Source organism: Sorex fumeus, unplaced genomic scaffold (genome assembly GCF_029834395.1).
Source record: "Sorex fumeus unplaced genomic scaffold, SorFum_2.1 ptg000072l, whole genome shotgun sequence".
NCBI classification, from domain to species: Eukaryota; Metazoa; Chordata; class Mammalia; order Eulipotyphla; family Soricidae; genus Sorex; species Sorex fumeus.
The window spans coordinates 50,767,156-50,785,025 of NW_026606129.1; the positions used below are offsets into that span (position 1 = coordinate 50,767,156).

Below are 17,870 nucleotides of genomic sequence, written 5' to 3' on the forward strand. Positions count from 1 at the left end.
TTTTATTTTTACGCTAATTTGTGAATTTTATGTTAAATTTGATGCAGATTATGGATATATAGTATTACAGAGTTGATGTGTAAAGATTCTGTTAGGTTCTCATGAAGTTTCTTGCAGATTATATCTTTTTCAATTACTTTAGTATCGTAGTTTATTCTTGTGCAAGTACAAGTGTTGTCATGATTCGTCTTTCTCCACAGATTCTGTGATTCCTCTGGGTCACAGTAGTGCTTTTTTAAGCACAAAAAAAGAAACTCAGAACTTTGCTTGTTGTTGTTTCTTTTTGGTAGCTATAGAGAAGGTTGCTTTCCACACACCTGTTGGTTTGTTTGAGTTGTTCTGTCGAGGTAATCGGCACACTTGAGAATACAGCCACTTGTTTCATGGACACCAAAGGTCATATTAGTTGCATCTATGGTTACTGACTAAGAACATTAGAACCCTTTGATAAATATGGGATTTTCTTTTGTGTGCTGCTGTACATCAAAGCCAGGGCCTCACACACATTTGTGACATGTACTCTGCTTCTGAGCCACACTTCCCATCCCCAAATATGAAATGCTTCATGTTTGATGTAGACACTGATTTTGAATAAGAGAATTCACTTGAGGAGTCTGGAGACACTGTGCGGAGGTTGACTCTTGCCTTGAATCCAGTAATCAACCCCAGTTTGATCTCTGATACTACATATGATCCCCTGAGCACCACCAGGTGTATGTAGGAAAAAAAATTTTTTTCTTTAAAAAGGAAGGAGAAAGAAATTTCCATTTGTGTGACTGAAGGAGAGACAGTACATGGATTGATATGGCAGATACGGCACTTGCTTTGTATGCAGCAGACTTGGGTTTGTTTCCTGGCACCACATATAGTCCCTGAGCATGGTGAGGAGTGATTCCTGAGTGCAGCACCAGAAGTTAGCCCTGAGCACTGCCAGGTGTGGCCCCCAAACAAAACCTCGCTTTTCCCCAGCACTGCCCAGATGTCCCTGCTGGCCTCCGTCATCCCCGGCTGAGCCCGAACAGTTGGCTAAGTCTCACTGGGAGTATTGTTCCCAGTGCCTGAGAACTGCTTGGGGGCTTCCTTTCAAAAAGAAAAAAGAAAAAGAGAGCCCGCTTTAAAGGAATTAAGGAATGTCTTTAAGTAATATGCTTCTCTTTAAAGTAGTCTTATTTTTTCATATAAAGTCTGAGACACCATTGATTTTTATGGTAAGTTTAAATAGTGATTTCAGGTCTTAATCTGTTGATCAAAGTGGTCAAACTAGGTAGAGAATGTATCTCTCAGTCTGTGGTCATAGCTCACGTTTCGAGGACCTTTCAAGTAATTTTCTAAAATTCAGAGCAAGAATCTTCCTATACATTATAACATTTTATCAGAAACAAGGAATGTTTCATACACTATAGCAAAGAATGTAATTTACTTCAAGTTTAGTCTTTAAAAATTTTTTTTCTATTGTGCTTGGAGGTGGGGGTGGGTTCGTTTGGGGGGCCATACTGTCAGTGCTCAGGGCTTACTTGTGGCTTTGAACTCAAGAATAACTCCCAGTGGGCTGGGGGACCATATGGGGTTCTGGAGATGGTACCTTAGTTGACTTCGTGCGAGACAAGTGCCCTTCCCACTGTACTATCTCTCCAGCCTCCATTTTTGTTGTTTTTGTTTTTGGTGCTTTTTTTGGGTGGGAGGAGGCTTTGATAGAAACCTTGATTTAGAGATACTCATTTCCTGTTATTATGTATTATCTCTTGTTCAGAATTTTTGTAGGTTTTATGGATTTTGTGTTTTTTCTCATCAGAACCCCTTTGTCTTACTTCACTTGCGTGATGTTGATTCTAAGTATGCATTTCTTTATCGTATCAGGTTGTGGAGGAACCATGGAAGCAACTTGTTGAGTGTTGTTTTGAGGAAAATATATTTTTTGTAACTGTATGGTGACAGTATCTGGGAAAATTATAGTAGGAGTTGTTGTTAGATTTTAGTAGCCTGTAAATCCCATGATTTCCTAATTTCATGGGTCTTAGTGCCACAGATGATACCTGCTCAGGAAAAGGGTGGAAGGGTACATGCGATTTAGAACTCTAATAATATATAGTTCTTGAACACATGTTGATTGCTAACAACTGCTATCTCTCCCTCAGCCTACTCCACCACCCACCCGTGCATACGCACAGTTTTTTACCCAACTATTTGTACTCATTTGTGCTTTTACACCTTCTTCCTTTCATAAAGATTTTAGCTGTTTTATGACTTGAGTTGAAACAAGGAAAAAAGAGGAGACCTGAAATGGTCTGTCCCCTGCCAACCAGAAGCTTCCTGTGGTATCCAAACAGAATAGTTTCCTCAGTCTGTCAGCACTTCTGTCTTTGAAGGTGGTTTCTGCTTGAAAAGTGGTGACTATTAGCATAGTTTTGGGATAACTGCTTCTCCTTCCTTTCTCGGGATACCTTTTTTATTTTTCCCCTCAGATGCTTTTCAGTTCTACTGACTTGATTTTTCCAGCAGATTCGGCCTGTGGTTAAAATGTTTCGGGTCCCCACTTGAACTTTCTGTGGGATTACCCAATTCTGGGGCACCCTTGCCAGATCACCTGTGGTAAAGCCAGCTAAGGATCTTCTTGATTAATATAAAAGCCATTTGGGGATTTCTCAGAAACATCTCTTTGAGCACTTTTTTCTGTTTGGGGTAGTAGCTTTGCCTAGCTTAGGGGAGAGAGGGATTAGATGGGAGGGCTTATGTTTAAGGGGTGCAGGAACAGGGGATTTAAGTGTGTCTTTTGTGTTTGCAAGGCACTAACACCACTCCCGTCTGTATTTAAATGCTGTCCCCAGGTTACGACTATGGCTATGTCTGCGTGGAGTTTTCACTCTTGGAAGATGCCATCGGATGCATGGAGGCCAACCAGGTTGCTTTATACTTCGGTCAAATGATGCTGAAAGGATATATTTTTCATGTATGGGGAGGGAGGGTTTTAAGCGTCGGGAAGGTGCCAGAAATCTATATTTGGAGCATACCACACTTCAGCCAAAAAGCAGTATACTGGGAAGTTTCTCTCGACAAGTGAGTAGGCAGAAAGTGCATTTTCAAAACTAGCATCCAGTCGTAGTTGGATTAGATTCTGAGAAGAGACTGAAAAAAATGATAGACCTGGAGTTCTTTTCTTTGGTGTGTGACTGAGATGGGGATCCTGATGCAAGGGATGAACCTTGATTATTCCAAGGATCTGCCTGACACAACAATTCTAGGCCAATGCTTAAGATTCATATCTAAAGTAATGGCAGTTCCACTGGTGGCCAGGACCTATGGCATGCAGACTCGCCTGCACATGCTGATTTTTCCAAGAGGGCCATCAGGGAGGAAAGAGATGTGTTAAAATTTGTTGCATTTGTCATTGTTCTCTGCAAATTGGAGTGTCATTCTCAAGTGTTTGACTGCTTATCGCCTGAGCTGATTCATCCATATATTTTCAGCTTTCCATCTAAGAACAATGTGAGATTGTAAATGAATCCTGTCTGATATTTCTGGGTGAAATTATGATATGGGTAGACTCCTTCTTGTCATATTTCCTTGGGAGGATTTATTTTCCTTGGTTTTTAGTTCCTCCATCTGAAGAGTGGGAAAAAGAAACTTAGCAATGTAGTTTCATTTTTTTTGTACCCACTCGTTTCACCAGACTCTTAAGGATGATCGGAAAAGAGTTCTCTCACATGAGAATTCTTCTTACATAACCTAATGCCGTTTTTTCAATTTTGTTCCATACAACATAGCTGTTTACATGTAACCTTTTCCCTTTGTTGGCTATGTTTTGGGAGCAAGCAATAATTGGGGGAAGTTATGATATAGCTTACCTACCTATTAGTCATATTGCCAGGTCCTTAGAGAATGACTGGATCAGAACTATGTACAGTTCTTACTTTCTGACTTGTTCAGTATCCCTTGAATCAGTCATTTAACACATACTAATTAAGCATCAGAATGCTGTGCTGCCTGCCAGTATTTGGAGAGAAGAAGAAGGTCTCATTCTCTGTGCTTATGGTTGATTTCATTCTGACAGCCTGTACTCATTTGAGAACACTCAGTCATTTCATAAGCATCTAGATCTTACCAGTAAATAGTCATTAATTCTTTTTCCACTCTACTAAATTATTTTGTCAATGAAAAAACATAGAAAGGTCATAGCAAAGCTTTTTTTTTTTAACCTATTCTCCCAGTTCTGTATTTTTAGTAGAAATGGGGGAATGTGTTGCTCTACCCCCCACCCATTAGTTTGGCTACATCCAGTAGTGCTCAGGTGGTCAGACTCCAGGGCTCTAGCATGCAAACAAAACAAGTACTTCAGTTCTTTGAATTATCTCCCCCATTTGGGTGTTATTTTTAACACCCGTATGTCACTTAATGTTTGATCTTGAAAATAACACTATTGTGTTTTAACTTGCTCTTCCCTCCATTCCCAAATAAAATCCTTTCTAAATTATCCAACCCCCCAAAAGGGTGAAATGTAAAATAGAACTAGAGCAGGCATTTTATTTATTTATTTTTTCTTTTTGGGTCACACCTGGCAATGCACAGGGGTTCCTCCTGGCTCTGCACTCAGGAATCACTCCTGGCGATGCTCAGGGGACCATATGGGATGCTGGGAATCAAACGCGCGTTGGCCGTGTGCAAGGCAAACACCCTACGCGCTGTGCTATCACTCCAGCCCCAAGAGCAGACATTTTTATTTTGAATTTTTTTTGGTTGGAGTGGAGTTGGGTGCTGGGGACTGAACCCAGTTCCTCTTACACATGAAGTATGCACTCTACCCCTCGAAACTACCTCCTTGTCACAAGCAGAATCCTTTCTTGCAGATCTGCACAGACTTCATGACTCAGTTCATTTTTAGGGCTGGTGATATGGCTCAGTGGTAGGACGCATGTCTTGTTGTGCAAGACCCCCAAATTCAATCCCTAGCACCACACAGACACACACACACCCCCCAAATTAGCATGTGTTTCCATGTATTTCATTTTTATTAAAATAATTTTGTGGGGGCTGGAGTGATAGCACAGCGGGTAGGGCGTTTGCCTTGCACACGGCCAACCCAGCTTCGATTCCCAGCATCCCATATGGTCCCCTGAGCACTGCCAGGTATAATTCCTGAGTGCAGAGCCAGGAGTGACCCCTGTGCATTGCCGGGTGTGACCCAAAAAGCAAAAAAAAAGAAAAATTTGTTTGGACCAGAATACTGAAAATGAGATCATACCTTAAGGCACCTTGCCTTGCATGTAGCTGACCTGGTTTCAGTACCATATATGATTTCCAGAGCACTGTCAAGAGTGATCCCAGAGTCAGGAGTAAGCATTGAGCATGGCCAGGTGTGACAAAATAAACAAATGTAATAGTTTTAATTAAGAAATGTGAGTAAGGATGGGGTAGACTCATAAGAAGATAAATTACGGGGCTGGAGATACAGTACAGCAAGTAGGGCATTTGCCTTGCACACAGCAGACCCAGGTTCAATCCTTAGCATCCAGTATGGTCCCCAAGCACTGCCAGGAACAATTCCTGAGTGCAGAGTCAGGAGTAACCCCTGAGCATGGCCAGGTGTGACCCAAAAAGCAAAAAAAAAAAGGGGGAGAAATTATGGGGCTGGAGAGATAGTATAGCAGATAAGGCACGTGCCTTGCATGGTGCTGAATTGGGTTTGATCCCCGACACCCCATATAGTCACCTGAGTCCCACTAAGAGTGATCCCTGAGTGCCCCTGTTATGACCCAAAACTGAAAATGACAAGGAGAGAAGTGAGTATCCTGATCTATGGTACAGGTGACTGTGAAAGGAGTGCAACTCTTTTTAAAAACATTTTCTTCTTCTGGTACTGGAATGATAGCACAGCGGGTAGGGCGTTTGCCTTGCACGCAGCCAACATGGCCGATACAGGTTCAATTCCCAGCATCCCATATGGTCCCCCGAGCACCACCAGGAGTGATTCCTGAGTGCATGAGCCAGGAGTAACCCCTGAGCATCGCAGGATGTGACCCAAAAAGCAAAAAAAAAATAATAATTTTCTTCTTCTCACCCTTGTCCTTTGTTTTTGTTGCTGCTGCTGCAGTGAGTCAGCATTATGGACATCCTGGTATGATGGTCTTATGTTTTTAGCTGTTGTGTTTGCCAGGAGTCACTGCAGTGCTCACAGAGCAGTCAGTGGTCATACTCCCTGGTCCTGCTGCTCATACACCTTGTCCCTGTAGTACTCGCCAGTGGTTACACCCCTTTATGTGGTGTTTTCAGACACCTGACTGGGGCGTGGCTGAAAATCGCTTATGGCTTGTGGTGCTGGAGATCACAAACAACAGAGCTGCCAGGTGCTGTGAGACCGAGACCAGTCAGGACCAGGCTTATTAGCACATGTGGGACATGGGAGTTCAAGTCGTGGCCATATGCTTGCGTGACAGGCACTGTAAGCCCTGGCACTCTCCTCAGGTCCAGTTAGCATTCATTTTTAGGACTCAGGGTGAATGCTAGTAATTTCATGGAAAGAATTCTGAGCATGAAATGTGTTTATTTGGCAGTATGGCATAGAAAAGAATGTGGGTCCTTCAGTCATATATTTTACTGCTTCCTATTGGGTTATTTGGCAAGTATCTTGACTTCCCTCAGTCACTGTCCCTTTGTTACCAGTGCATCAGATTCTGGAGTGGATTAAATGATATACATTCATGACTGCCAGATGGTAAAGATGCTTCCATAAACAAGCCAGACTATGTAACTTCTGTCTTAGTGATAGGATAAAGCATAAGCAAGTAGGAAAGTTTAAATTACTCTATATTACTGCTGAGTACTCTAAGGATAAGTGTGGTATTGAGAAAATGCTTTACGGGGGCAGTTGTCTGTTTTGGGGTCTTTGCAACAGTGCTCAGAAGACTCCCAGGACTATTGCTGGCTATCCTTGACCTGGGCCAAATGGTCTAATTCTCAGGGCCAGTATCTTGGTACCGCTGGGGGTAGGGGGGCCTCCATGGCTGCCCCTGTTGATGCTGGGGGCCATGTGAGGAATTGAACTTGACTCCTTGTACATACAAGGCATGTGCCCCTGTCCCCTCAGCTATCTCTGATGAGGACAGTTTCATTCGGGGTCCTCAGGAAAGCTTTTTGAACAGAGCGCTACTACATTTGAGCAGTGGCTCCAGGTGAATATTGCATGCAGAATACTTAGTGTAGCATTTGATAACTAGTAAGCATTTAAGATTAGGCAGATATCACCGCTCCTCTTCTTCATGCCAAGTAATTTCCAGTCAGAATAATTTATTTTTCTATCTGGAGCTTATTAAAACTATTTTTAAAAGAAAATGGATGTGTGGCTCTGTCAAGCTTGAAAAGGCAGTGTCATTTAGAATCCTAGGAAAGAGAGGAACGTGATGAGAGAAGGCCTTATCTTCAGAGAGCATTAAGCACGGTTTATGGAAGATAAATATCTCTGTCTGCTGAGCCTTTCTACCTCACTTCAATTTTTACTTGCCAAATTGGGTTGCCACTTACTGGGCACCTCTGATGATATGTGCATTTGTGTGTGTGCTTATGCTTGTGCGTGCTGCTTCAGAAGTTTCTTTGAAATGCATTTTACTGAGATTTATATTTTGTTTAGTTTTGGGGTCACATCTGACTGTACTTGGAGATTAGGTTTTTTTGTTTGTTTGATTTTTGAGGGGGTAGTCACACCTGGCAGTGCTCAGGGCACCATATGAGACGCTGAGGATCAAACCCATGTGGCCACATGCAAAGCAAGCGCCCCACCTGCTGTATTATCACTCCAGCCCCAAAATGCCATTTATTTATCTTTGACTAATACTTAAGACCACAATAGGGAATGGATGTGCTTTATGCCAGCTTTGTCAAATATTGAGGGGAATAGATTCTATAGAGAACTTATTTAGATGATAACCTGGACCCCGATAACCCTTTTCTTGTTTCTGCTGTTGCACTGCAGCAGTGCCCTGGGCTGGCACTCCTCAGGGCCTTGTCGAGACAGTAATTTCCAATTGAGGTCTGTCACTCATACTTTACAGACACCTTTTATTTCACTTCTTTTGTGGATGGTATTTCTTGCAGTGTTTTTCATGCCTATTTGTGTTGTCCTGGCCCCTGTGGATGGAGGTGATTCTCCTCTCTGTGGCATGTGCCACTGTGTGAACCTTGGAGAAGGGAATGGGCGGTTCTGTTAAAATATCTATCTTCTTAGGGGCACCCAGTGCTGAGACTTGCTCTCTCAGACTGTTGGCACTGGGTCTGTTGAAATTAACGTTTTTATATTCTGGAGTTTGTAGATGTGATATTTGTTACTTGTTTCTTTATAGTCAAATAGTCACTGAAATGCCTGGGAGACAAATCCCTGTCTGGAGTTTTTTATTCATCTTTCTCTCTTTTTTTTTTCCCACTTTTTGGGTCACACCGGGGAATGCTCAGGGTTTACTCCTGGCTCTGCACTCAGGAATTACTCCTGGCGGTGCTCGGGGGACCAAATGGGATGCTGGGAATCGAACCCGGCTCGGCCGCATGCAAGGCAGACGCCGTACCCGCTGTGCTGTCGCTCCAGACCCTATTCATCTTTCTTAGCATCACCTTTAGGTGAAGATTATCCCTCTGTGTGACAAAGTTGCTTTATAAAATGCAAGAAGGATGCTTCACAAAACAGGAAAATTTCTCTAGAGATTGACTTTTTCTTGTGTGGAAAGTGAAAATTGTAGTGTTTTTGTGTCACAAAATTTGAGAATTTGGATTTTCAAATAGAATGGCCACGATATTTGTGAATATATTGTGATGAAACCAAATCTTACATGGTATATGCACTTTTGACTTAAATGGTCAATAACCAGAGAGGTAGTATACGCGTAAGATGCTTGCTTTGTACCTGACTGACCCAGGGCCGATCCCTGAGCACAGTGGACTCTGCCTTAGGAACCAAAAATAAGCTAAAACCAAATAAAATGAAATGAAATCAATAGGAGAAGCTTAGATTTTATGGAATGGGAAGATAATTTATGCAATGAGGTTGCCAGGGGGTGGGTGGGTGGGAGGGAAGTGAAGACCCAATTTGCTTAATCATATATGTTTGTAGCAATGAGATAAAACTGAATAAAAGACATCAATATTTAAATTATTTGCATTCTAAGCAATTAAAAAATAATCTTTATAAATTCCTGCAAGGTTGTAATTTTGTCTAAACCAGAGGTTCCCAACTTCTGGCTTTCAGTCCCCTTTTTAGAAAAAGTCACTCAGCACCCTGTACCTCCCAACCCCTAGAAATCTATTTTCCTTATCTTTAGAGAATAAATAAGAAAATGCCACACAACTAGGGGTTACCTCAGCCTTCCCTCCCCCTCTTATTCCAGCACCCTCTGCGGGAGCAGTTTTGCTTGCTTTGGGAAATACCAAATACGCTGGTCTGTACCCAACCCTAAAACTACTTAGAAGAATGTGGCATCCTGACCAGAGCTTAGCTTTAAAACTTGTGACTTTAGTCATGCTGCTCTTCCTCAAAACTTCCACTTCACTTCCACTGTTGGATTTCAGTTTAGATGTTGGAGGGAATGAGAAAGGAAAATTCATTCTAAAATGCCACTGTCAGAGCAAGAGTGATAGAACAGTGGGTAGGCTGCGTGCCTTGCATGTGGCCAACCTGGGTTTGATCTGTGCACCACATATGGTTTCAAGCACTGCCAGGAGTCCTCCCTGGGTGCAGAGCCAGGAATAAACCCTGAGCACTGCTGGGTGTGGCCCCAAAAATGAAAAAAAGAGGACAGGATCAGAGAAATAATATAGGGGTTAATGCACTTGGCCTTGCATGTGGCCAACCCCAATTCGATCCCTAGTACTATATGTGGTTTCCCAAGCACCACCAGAAGTAATTCCTGAGGGGCTAGAGCGATAGCACAGTGGGTAGGGCGTTTGCCTTGCACGCCGCCGACCTAGGTTCAATTCCCAGCATCCTATCTGGTCCCCTGAGCACTGCCAGGGGTAATTCCTGAGTGCAGAGCCAGGAGTGACCCCTGAGCATCGCCAGGTGTGACCCAAAAAGAAAAAAAAAGTAATTTCTGAGAATGGAGCGAGGAGCAGTAAGTCATGAGTGCCTGGATATGGCCTCCAAATCCCTTCTTCCAAATAAATAAAATGAATATAAAGCAATAAAGGTTTTTAGTTGGGTGAGAGAGTTGGCCATACCCACCAGTGCTCCGGATTCTTTACTAACTGTGCTTTGGGGACCATATGCAGTTCTGGGGATTGTGCCAGCATCAGTGATATGCAAGGCAAGCACCTATTAACCTCTGTACTGTCTCTGAACCAAGAAGAAAAATTCTTTTGATGGGGTTATAGGCTGGAAGATAGTTCAAAGGACTGAGCACATGTAATATGCTTTGGAACTGGAGAACCAGGTTTGATCCCCAACTCTGCATGATTCTCTGAGTTCTGCTGGGAATGATGGCCAAACACAATAAGGATAAAGGGATGATCACCACCAGCCGGGCTCAGGACACTATACTATTCTTGGGACCAAGCCTAAGACCTCCTGCATCCACTTCAGTTTGTGAACTATCTCACCAATTCTGAATCAACAGTTATTGAAGATTCCTGTTCTCTGGGACTTGGTGTTTTCAGAAGGATTTAAAAATTGAATGGGGTTTGAGTCACATGTTAGTACTCATTTGGCAAGTTTTGTTTTGTTTTGGGGCCACACCTGGCATTGCTCAGGGCTAACTCTTGGCTCTACTGAGGGAATCTCTCCTGGCAGGGTTGGAGGGACCATGTCTTGTCAGGATTGAACCCTGATCAGCTCTGTGCAATACAATTGCCCTGCCCACTGTACAATTGCTCTGACCCCATTTGGCAGACTTTTTTGTTTGTTTTGTTTTTGTTTTCTTGGCCACAACTGGCAATGCTCAGGGGTTGCTCCTGGCTCTGCCTCTGGGCTTGTAGGACCGGACCATATGGGATGTCAGAGATCAAACTTGGGTTGGCTATATGCAAGGCAACCCTACCCAATGTACTGTATCACCAGTTCCCCATTTGGCAATTTTAATGAGAACTTCTAATATGTCTACTCTGATGAGGTGCATATAGATATAGATATAGTTTTGTTGGGAGCCATACCTGTGATGTTAAGGGGCTATTCCTGGCTCAGTGCTCTCAGATTGCTTGTAGTTGTGCTCAGGGAACCTTATAGTCTCACACTGTGTCTTCTCAGTTGAGTTACCTGTCTAGCCTTTATACTTAGATACTTATTTTTGTTGTATATCATGGTTGCTTTGTATTGAAGTAATTAGTTCTTAATGTGTCTATTTTTTTTTTTGGCTTTTTGGATCACACTCAGTGTTCCTCAAGGGTTACTCCTGGCCCTACTCTCAAGAATTATTCCTGGCAGTGCTTGGAGGACCTTGTGGGATGCTGGGGCTTGAACCTGGGTTTGCTGCATGCAAGGCAAATGACCTACCTGCTGTATTATTGCTTCAGCCCCAGTTCTTAATTAGTCTTAAGTTGGGAATGTGCCGTATATTTCAGCCTTCTACTTTTATATTCCCATAATTTCTTCTGGTTTGTATGTTTAGTTAATATTTGACTTAATTTTTTTTTCAAAAAAAATTGTTTTTGTTTTTTGACCACACTTAGCAGTGCTCAGGGAATCACCCTCGCAGTGCTCAGGGCACCATAAGGGTTGCAGGAATCAAACCCAGATCGGCATCATGCAAGACACGTGCTTTATCAGCAGTACTGTCTATCTAGTGCCTCAGTTTTTTGTTTGTTTTGGGGTCACACCAGAGTTCAGTGTTGTTCTTACTCCTGGCTCTGCACTCAGGGGATCACTCCTGGTGAGTTTGGGAACTGTATGAATACGCAGGAATCAAATTGGAGTTGGCCACTGCAAGGCAAGTGCCTTACCTTCCTGGATTCTCTCGGCCCTTATTTTTCAACGTTTGATTTTTATTTTGTTTTTATTTTTGTTTTGGGGCCACATTTGGCAGTGATCGGGGGTATGTGTCAGGAATCAAACCCAGAGCTCCTCTGTACAGTGCAGCACTCTAGCCCAATGAACGCTTCCTCTGCTTCACCTCCCCTTGATGTTTGCGGATTGCATGGAGGAGTAGAGCTGAGAGATGATAGTACTGGAGGTAGGGCATTTGCCCACTCAGTTCTCCCCGTATACTCCCCTGAGACTGCCAGCACTGATCCCTGAGCACAGAGCCAGGAGTAAACCTGAGCAGCACCCCCAGAGGAGGAAAAATCATATTGCCCACTTCAGAGCTGCTGTGCCAACCTTAGAGTCTGTCATGCATGTAAAGGGGCTGACATCTGGAATGTTCTCTGGAATGTTCTCAAAGAGTACAGTGCTTGGTGGAGGTTCTTTTCCTTGCTTTCTCAGCCATCTCCTAGGAGAGTGATAGTTCTGATTTGAGTGGCTGCTGGTTCACACTGTTCCATGACTTGATGCTCTCCCAAGAGACTGGAATGTCTGGACTGAACCTGAACAGGGTTGGCTAGTACTGTTCTGACAGCCCTCAGGTATTAATCTGGAAGGTGATAATAACCACATCTGAAGTCAGTGCCCACTGTGGTTGCACAGTGTGGTTCAGTGAGCGTTCTGCTTTAGTATTCATAAGTTAGCAATGAAGGGTTATTTTAAAGCAAATATGCTGTTTTTTAACAGTGGTATTTCTGTCACTGAACTATTTGCAGGTGCTGGAATGAATCTTCCTGGTTTTCTGGATTTGTTACATAAAGCTCAAAGCTGGGGAGTTGACGGGGACAGAGGCTCGTTCTAGGGGCTAGTCTTCCAGAGGTGCTTGGGGGACCATGTGGTGGTGAAAAACATGGGGCTTCCATATGCAAACCATGTGCTGTAGCCCTTTGAACTATCTCCTTGGCCCTTCCTCCCCCCACTCTTAGTTGTGTTTGGGGGCCACACCCACCAGTGTTCAGGACTTACTCTTCGCTTGGTGTTCAGGAATCAATCCTGACAGTGCTCAGGGGACTATATGGGGTGCCAGGGATCAAATCCAGGTCAGCCACACGCAAGACCCACTCCACCATCTCTCTAGCACCCCCGCTTCTAATAAAAATTATTAACCAGGGGTTGTGGTTCAGTAATTTTTACCTGTCTTACATGTGTGAAGCCCTGCATTTGATCCCTGGTATCTCCAGAAATAAGGAAAGTAAAAGAAAATTATAAAAGCCAGAGGGCTAATACAGCAGGTAAGGTGTTTGTCTTGCATGGAGCTGACCCAGGTTTAATCCTTGGTACCTCATATTATCACCCAAGCCTTGCCAGAAGTGATCCCTGAGCATGGAGCCAGCAGTAAGCCCTGAGCACCACTGGGTTCATAATTTGGGTGGCCCAAGCTTTCCTCCTGCCAGTTTTGGTAATGTCATAAAATTCATCCAGTGATTATTTAGAGGCTATACGCAGTTGTCATTTGGTGGATATTCCTGACTCTGTGCTTGGGCAGTACTTGAGGGACACGTATTGTGCCAGGATTGAATCAGGATGAACACATGTACTAGTCAATGACTTTTTACTAAATTTACCAATGGATACAACTCTCATCTAATTTTGAGAACATGTTCATTACTCCCATAAAATTCACTATTCAGGGATCATGATCACGATCATCCTGTTGTTCGTCGATTGCCTCGAGCAGGCACCAGTAACGTCTCCTTCTTTCTAGCCCTGGGATTTTAAAAGAGCTATATTCAATGCTCTTTCAGGGTTAGGAGAATGAGACCCATCATTGTTACTGGTATTTAGCATATTGAGTATGACGTGGGAAGTTTGCCAGACTCTGCTGTGCGAGCAGGACACCCTTGGTAGCCTGCTGGATTCTCCAAAGTAAGAACGAGATAATAAGATGTATTAATAAGATAATAATGTAATAAAATACATTAAATGATAAGGTAACACTTAGCTCTACTGACTTTACTACTCAACTGAAAATCTGAAATAACTGAATATGTAAAGTGTGTAGATTCAGAATGTAAAAGCTCTCACCTTTGGCTTTCTTTCCAGGATGATCCTAGAACTTAGCATCTGAGAACTGAATTTATCAGCCAGCTTATGTGTAGTTTCCTTTTATTTCTATAATTATCAGCAGGCCAATTCATACAACTCTGGTAATTGCAATGCTTATAGTTGATTATTTCTCTAATTATGGACAAAAACAGGAGCCTGGACTTAAAAACTATGAAGTCACAGCTTTCCTGGGTTGTATAAAAAATTCAGGTTGTAAAAAACCAACATTCACTCCGGTCTTTGAAACTTTTAGTAAGTAATAAAATGAAGTCTAGAGAATCACAAGTCACTAAAAAAATCTGGGTAGGCAGTTCTCAATCATTATAAATACATGAGAGTTGGGATATGTGTTTCTGTACATTTCATTATTTTTAAACTATTTTAGGGACTTTAGCAATAACACAGCGGATAGAGTGTTTGCCTTGCATGTGTCCGACCCAGGTTCGATTCTCAGCATCCCATATGGACCCCCCAAGCACCGCCAGGAGTCATTCCTGAGTGCAGAACCAGGAGTAACCCCTGAGTATTGCTGGGTGTGACCCAAAAAGCAAAAGCAAAAAAAACAAAACACTATTTTAGCTACAGAGTTATAAAAGCACAGAGATTTCCTGCATTGTACCCAGTTTCCCCATATGTTAAAATATTACTATTTTCTATTGCTGAACTATTAGCCCTCCTTCCCTTCCTTAGTCGATGTTGCATTAACCAAGAGTCATCCACAAGCTTGCTTGTAGGGCTCACATATTTAGTTGTGACGCTCACTATGGATTGCATATTGTTTTAGGTTGGGTTTTTGTTGGTGGTGGTGGTGGTGGTTCTTTTGTTTTTGGGAACCATACCCGGATGTTCAGGGGCTAGTCCTGGCTCTGTGCTTGGGTGACCAGGTAGTGCTTGGGATTCAACCTGGGCCTCCTGCATACAAAACATGTGGCCCAGGGCCAGAAAAGATACTACAGTGAGTAGGGCACTTGCCTTGCACGCAGCTGACCCAGGTCAGTCCCCAGTATCACATATGGTCTCCTGAACACCACTGGGTGTGACCCCAAAACAAAAAAGCAAACGCAGAGCTTGTCTTCAATCCTTTGAGCATCTCTTCAAGGCTACACATATGCTCACCAAAGTCACACTCCTGTAGTTCATTTTGGTACATATGCGCACTCTGATTAAGGTGTTCTACAGGGTTTATCATAGTACTCCCACTTGTCTCCTGGGTTCACAATCTGGCCATGGTTGTGCACTGTTTCTTCATCACTGTGCTTGTTTTTTCATCACACCCTTAAGATGCAGTGTTCACACACACCTGTCTGAAATGTGGAGGATTTTTGAATAACAGTGATTCCCGTGTCCTAAAAAGAGTTATTTAACTTATATTCTGTCGTGCCTCCCCTCAGTGGTTCAAGGTGCTCTTTGGTGGAGGAAGATGTATTAATTTTTGGTGGGTTGAGTGGTTGCCTTGGCAAGTGATTGGTGTGTATGCTATCTGACCATGTTTCTAAGAGGATTCCTTGCTAAACAAATGGCATTGGACAGGATCTCTCCTGGGACTGAGTTTGGGACTGAGAGGTGGGTAATAGAGCCAGATTCAAACTCTTCATTCTTGCAGGCTGTGAAGTGTTGGAGCTCCAACAAAGATGGATTCGTGTGACAGCTGCCATTTGGATCCCTGATACACAAATAAATTAATTACATACTAATCGGCATTTGATCAACAAGTACAGCAGCGGGGTTGGGGGGAGGATGGCAGGCTGTGGGGAGGACAAAAGGAAAAGTTGCTTCTACTGACCTGATAACAATTATTGTAAGACAGTCCTCAGGCCTTAATGGTATAGAAGAGGTGATTTTAACACCTTCTCTTTTCAGTCATTGAACAATTGTCAGTGTTTGGAGGCATTTTGGGTTGTTGATAATGATAGTGGGTAGAGGCCATGGGTGCTGCTCAATAGTCTACAGTACACATAAAGCCCCATCACTGTATCACTCATCAATTTACTCAAGTGAGCGCCAGTCTCCATTCATTCCAGCCCTGAGATTTTAGCAGCCTCTCTGAACTCGTCTTTCCCAACTTATTGGAGGCTCTTTCAGGGTCGGGAATGAGACCTATTATTGACCTATTATTGTTACTGTTTTTGGCATATCGAATACACCACAGCTAGTTTGCCAGGCTTGGCCTTGCATAATGAACATCACCATACCACCACCCATAATGAACATCACCTACCCAAAATGTCAGTAGTGTTTAGGTTGAGAAGCCCTCGATTGACTTGGGTTTAGCTAAAGAGATCTTGCACTGGGTTGGCTTAAAATGAATTATCTTTCTCTTTCCCTTCCTCCCAGTCCTAACAAAGTGAGAAGTTGAAAGTGAAGGTAAGAACACTGAGAATGTAGGCTCAGCTTCTGTTTAACTAGACCTGTAATTTGGGGATAGGATGGTTGATTTTTTTGGCTTGCGGTTTTTTTGTTGTTGTTACTGGTTTTTAGTTTTTATTTACTTGGGGGGGGTGCATATTCTGTTGGACTTGGGAGCTACTCTCGGCTGTACGCTCTGGGGGTTGCTCCCTGTGGTGCTCAGGGTAACTTGTGATTCCCTGAACTCTTAAATGCTCTCCTGCCTCATGAGGGACCACACCTAGTAGTGCCTCAGGTACCAGGGATGAAAACCACATGCAGGGCACTTTCCCAGTCTGAGATGGAAGCTTTAGAACTAGACTTATTTAATGTATTGACCAGAATAAGTTCCTTAAATAATCAAAGACGATTTTTGGAATCAGCGTGAGATCTGGCTAAAGGGTACTGTTTTCTAACAGACGAACCTGTGAGTTGGAGGCGGTGGGTTGGAGGGGTGAGGGGACAGGCAGGGAAAGGGACCAGTAGATAATACATTTGGTAGCAGATTCTGGAAAAAAGAAATAGACAAGTTGAGATTTCTCTAAATGGATTATACCTCACGTATCAGGTGGCTTTTCTTTTTTTTTTTTTTTCCTTTTTTTTTTTTTATTTATTGAATCACTGTGGGAAAGGTTACAAAGCTTTCAGGTTTATGTCTCAGTCATGCAAATATCAAACACATTTCCCTTTACCAATACTTATTTTTAACCATGAAGAACCCCAATAAAACCCCACCCCCCACCCCTCCCCGTCCCTGTGAGGCAGATGAATTCTAGTTAACACTCTATCTGCTTTGATTAGATTCATTGTTTCAATAAAAGATTCACCACTATTATTTAGAGTTTACCCCCCCCCAAATCAGACATGCTGAAAAAGCATTGTGAAGTGATTTGCTTTCTACAGCTGGGTTCAAGAATTAAATGTTGGTTTTGGATTTCTGCTATTTTACCTATTGACCCTGGAAGTATTTCTACTGAAAGTCAGATAGTTAAGAAATTGGTTTCTGTGTTCTGGAGTCGTGGCCGTGCTGGAGAGCCGCTCGCGGGGGGCAACCGGTGGCCTCGGTAGGGCGTGAAGGGCGGAGCGAAACGCCCCCCTTCCCATGAGGTTTTAGTCGCCCCCACACTCCCGGCTCATACCTGCTGTCCACAAGGCTCCCATGTGGCCGCCATCTTTCTTTCCAGAGGGAGGACGGCGGAAGGGAGCAACACCCTTTCCCCTCTGGGCAGAAATGATTGCCTGGATTAACGCGTAGTCCTTTCACTTTTCTGCTACAAGCTGCTGGGTTCTGCATTAGGTCATTGTGCTTCTGGGGCTGTGGCCGTGCTGGAGAGCCGCTCGTGGGGGCAACTGGTGGCCTCGGTAGGGCGTGAAGGGCGGACCGAAACGCCCCCCTTCCCATGAGGTTTTAGTCGCCCCCACACTCCCGGCTCATACCTGCTGTCCACAAGGCTCC

The 17,870-nt window shown here is 43.4% G+C and overlaps 1 protein-coding gene across 5 annotated transcripts in view; it reads left to right on the forward strand.

Annotated features, from left to right (window-relative positions):
* The window catches only part of RBM6 (RNA binding motif protein 6), a 122,583-nt gene that overhangs the window by 45,055 nt on the left and 59,658 nt on the right, over positions 1-17,870 (forward strand). For 3 of the 5 annotated variants that reach the window (XM_056129738.1, XM_056129737.1, XM_056129736.1), the window contains one exon: positions 2,826-2,899. The exons of the other annotated variants lie outside the window; for them this stretch is intronic. In XM_056129738.1, the coding sequence (XP_055985713.1) occupies positions 2,826-2,899 (74 nt within the window). The remainder of the gene's footprint in view (positions 1-2,825; positions 2,900-17,870) is intronic. 5 annotated transcript variants of the gene reach the window in all.